The 4,132-nt window shown below is 34.7% G+C and overlaps 1 protein-coding gene across 4 annotated transcripts in view; it reads left to right on the top strand.

Moving 5' to 3' along the window:
- Positions 1–2,338: 2,338 nt before the first annotated feature.
- LOC117108081 (WD repeat, SAM and U-box domain-containing protein 1-like) overlaps positions 2,339–4,132 on the top strand; it is an 8,978-nt gene continuing 7,184 nt past the window's right edge. For 2 of the 4 annotated variants that reach the window (XR_004445322.1, XM_033249953.1), the window contains exons 1-2: positions 2,339–2,495; positions 3,595–4,035. Coding sequence is in view for 3 of the 4 variants with exons in the window: in XM_033249953.1 (XP_033105844.1) it covers positions 3,626–4,035 (410 nt within the window). In the remaining variant the exon portion in view is untranslated. The other 2 variants (XM_033249954.1, XM_033249955.1) reach the window with 2 other exon arrangements.

The following is a 4,132-nucleotide window of genomic DNA, read 5'->3' as shown; positions in this document are numbered from 1 at the left end:
ATACGCATGGAGGTATAAAAATACGCTGTCTCTTATACACATCTAGATGTGTATAAGAGACAGTATAAAATGAGCTTTCCATTATGCAATTTGCTCCCATGCCACCCGCATTTTTTATACACAGGCTAGGAGTTCTCTCGATCCCGGATGAAGATAGATTGGTAAATTCATGATGAATTCGGATGAAGACTTGTCACATGCTCGAAATATGGTATCCATTGACATGGCTTCTGGTTTCTAATAGTTACTGTATCAATAATTGTTTTGTTGACGTTGACGTTGTTTGTCTTATCGATCATAGTTGATTCTGTTTGAAAAGAAAATATATTTGCTCACGAGACTCTTGCTATGGTACCGGAATTGTGTGTGACCAATAAAATATATGATCATTATTTTTTTTTGGTGAATTGCAGTTTTAATACGGTAATGATGATAATGATAAGGATGCCGCTGCAGACTATGAGGATTACCCGAGGATGATGACGCCGCCGATGACAACGATGATGATGATAGAGATGATGATGTCATGATGATTGAATTTAATGATGATGAATCGCCTTTGCTTTATTTCATCAAATTAAGAATAAAATATTGTTTCCAAAAAGATAGGAAAAGTCGAGTTTTAATCTAAACTTGGAAATTTTCCATTGTGTGTATGAATAACGCAATGCAGATTGCATTGCGTTATTCATACACAAATGTATTTTGTCAAATTTACTCTCAACCCTCTCAAATATCCTCTGGGCTAAAGCATAGAGGACCGAAGATTATTATGCATTCACGACGCTCAGCACATGATCTATCACGCTGAGATATTTCATATGTTATGACGCAATATACTTTGCATCGTCAGTAGTTATATTCACAATCAAGATGACACGATCAGCTGTCTTCTTAACACCATGCCATAAATTGTCTTGCTGTCGGATTTGTTGATGAGACATTTCAATTCTGCACTTCAAGTATCCTGCGATTCAAGTAATAGGCCATCCATGTCATCATCATGTCGTATAATAAACATATAACTAAAAGTCGTATTTAATATACAATCGAAAGTAAAAATATATCCAAGCGGTACTTGTTATATCTATCCGAGAGTATTTAGCAGTTATGTGTTAGAGTTATTCATTATTCAGCATCAAACGTGTCATGCCCAGTGTGGCCATTTTGACACAATGATCGAAAGAGAATTTCTGTGAAACGCACGTTTTCAATTATTTGCGGTCTGTGTATGTTTTTTGTTTTGTTTTTTGTTTTTGTTAGAAAACATTAATCAATCTAAAATGCTGGTAGATTAATCATCGCATAGTCAACTGTTCTTTTAATTGAATTTGAAATATTAATGAGATGAGAAATAAGCTTCTACTCTCTCAGAGGGTAGGCCTATCTGTTATCAGATATATTGTATACCATTACCGAAAGAAGACTAGAAAACATTTTTTTGGCCAATTTTATTCCGAATTTTGCTACAACCTTCTTTCCCGGAGGCCATGCAAAACCAGCAAGTGACTGAATTACTGTCAATCATCAACATCATCATTAATATCCTCATCATCATCATCGTCCATAACCATCATCATCATCATCACATCATAGTATTATGGTTATAATAATTATCGTGGTATTATAATAATGTCATAGAGTATACAATGCCATTCATATGCAATTTTTATTGGAAATAATGGGCCTACTCAGTGGGTTTGTCTTCCAAATAAAGAAAACGATTCAACATTCAATTCCTTATGAAACCCACTGGCACATAATTTGATGATGGAGATGATAAGGCCACACAAAAAATATAGGCCTACTTGTTTAGCGTCACCGGCCCCATCTGAAGCAAAAATTAACAATTTATTGAAAAAAAATGAGTTTATTGTCCAATGCTAATCAAAATAAGATTAGGTCTACAAGTGAATTAAAACAATGATTCCATCAACCAGGTGTAAAATTTATTGTAGGCCTATTGCAAATGGTTAATTTTAATACTATTTTGTTTTCTGAATGAAATTGAAAATATTTAATTTTTGGAACAATTTTTTTGTTTTGACTTATTTAATGTTGAAAAGCAAATATAGGATCAACTCAGTGGGAATGTGTGAGATTGTAGCCTATAAAAAATGCAATCCAGCTGTTGTGCCTAGCATGGTGCTGCTAAAGAGGCATCTAGGCCCTAAACGCGGATTCGTAAATTACTGATACTGTAGATCGATTAAAATAAATTAAAAAAGAATTATAAAAAAAACGTCCCCCTCCACCCACCTAAAATGTTGTTGAGATATGACGCCTAGTAAACAAGTACAGTGCCTTTTTTTAGTTGTCCCATAGAGAAAATATATATGTACTACCTTTTCTCTATGGTTGTCTTAACTGTTATCCGCACGGCTATTGCATTGCTAAATAAACGTCAACGTGCAGTTAGACGCTTCATAAAAGAAAAACGCTGCATTAATGGTTGGTTGAGTATGATGTTGACGGCAACTAGCGTACTGAAAACGGTAGGCCTGAGTAGCTCTAATTTGGTGTTTATAAAGCAAATATTTCTTAATTTTAAAACTGCTAGTATCGTAGATAGCCTAGGATGAAATATACACCTGAACTTTATACGTATTTAGCGTAATTTTGTTTCTGGTAAGTAAAGTAGGCTAGGCCTATCATCACTGCATTGTCCAGTCTCAGACTGCACGAGCTAGGACTAGGTATGGGCTAGCACTTCATCTCTCTTTCTAGCCTAGGCCTAGTCGCTATCATAAGATCGTACCTTTTCCAAATCTACAAATATTGATGTTAGACCTATATATACGCATGGAGGTATAAAAATACGTTAGCACCTACCAAGGTTTTGTGAGGCTATCTATGCATAGAGCTTTGCTAGGTCTTTTAATAAAAGATAATTTTAAACTTTATTTATGTTTTTGGGTCAGCGCAAGTCGACCCCAGAACCTGACTGCTGTTCTTACTTGTTTACTTAAAAGTTAACTAGAGGTGATTTCCAACAAATGTTCTTAGCCTTTTTTTAAGTTGGACCCCAGGGTAGGGTTCCCCCTACACCTACAAAACAGGGGTGTCAGCAAGTGTCTTGATATTCAATCTTTTTTTTTTTTGTTGCAATTTTAAGACATTTAAATCTTGTACAAATGAACATTCTAATTATTTAAAAAAGTTTTTGTACAAATGAACATCTAATTATTAAAAAATTTCTTATCTTATTAGCTCTTCCAAAAACCCAACATAATAACTTGCGCCTGTACTGTATTTAAGCGTAGAGGAACGTGCGGACCGGTGAGTGGTCACTCTTGTTTTATAGAAATGTACAAAATACACTATGCAATTGAAACGGCTAAGCATTGATTAATTTAATGTAGGTTTTCAGTCTCATGGTAAGTGTGGGGGCCTAGCCTAAATATAGATATATATATTAGGAAGAAATATAGATACAGTATCTTATTTTTGGAGATTTCAGGCAGCGGTGGGTGTAATAAAAATAAATAAAAACTTTAATTTTTTTAGGAATTTTTTTTTTCATTCGAATTCACCATTATTATAATCTTATGACTTTATTTTGATGTATATTATTGCTTATTATTCATGTTTTAGATTACTGCTTTAAACTGGAACAAGCATTAGAATGTCAAGATCAAGTATGTTAGCCGCTGTACTAAAAACTCACACAAGCGATGTCAACAGCGTGGCCTTCTCAGGCTCGTTACTAGCAACATGTTCAGGGGACAAGACGGTACGTCTGTATAAAATATCTGAGAACTTCAAAGAGTTGGCGTTTTCTCCGCTCGTCGGCCATTCATACTATGTTCACTGCTGTGTTTTCAGTCCATTCGGTACCACCCTTGCATCCTGTTCAACGGACGGAAAAATTATACTGTGGGATACCAGGACAGGGCAAACGTTGAGCACATTCAAACATGAAAGCAATGCTATACTCAGAGTGTGCAGATTCTCCCCGGACTCCAAGTACCTTGTGTCGGGTGCAGCTGACAATATATTATGTGTTTGGGATGTAAAAGCAGGAAAATTAATAAAGTGAGACAGATTTTCTTTTATCTTATAAATATTTTATAATGTATAAATATATACTGTAGAAATACAAAATTTAGAGAAACAAATACAAAATTTTAAG

Source organism: Anneissia japonica, unplaced genomic scaffold (genome assembly GCF_011630105.1).
Source record: "Anneissia japonica isolate Jap-2015-1 unplaced genomic scaffold, ASM1163010v1 scaffold287960_len3192837_cov198, whole genome shotgun sequence".
NCBI classification, from domain to species: Eukaryota; Metazoa; Echinodermata; class Crinoidea; order Comatulida; family Comatulidae; genus Anneissia; species Anneissia japonica.
Note: the sequence above shows the minus strand (reverse complement) of the source record. Positions and strands in the feature narration are given on the sequence as shown.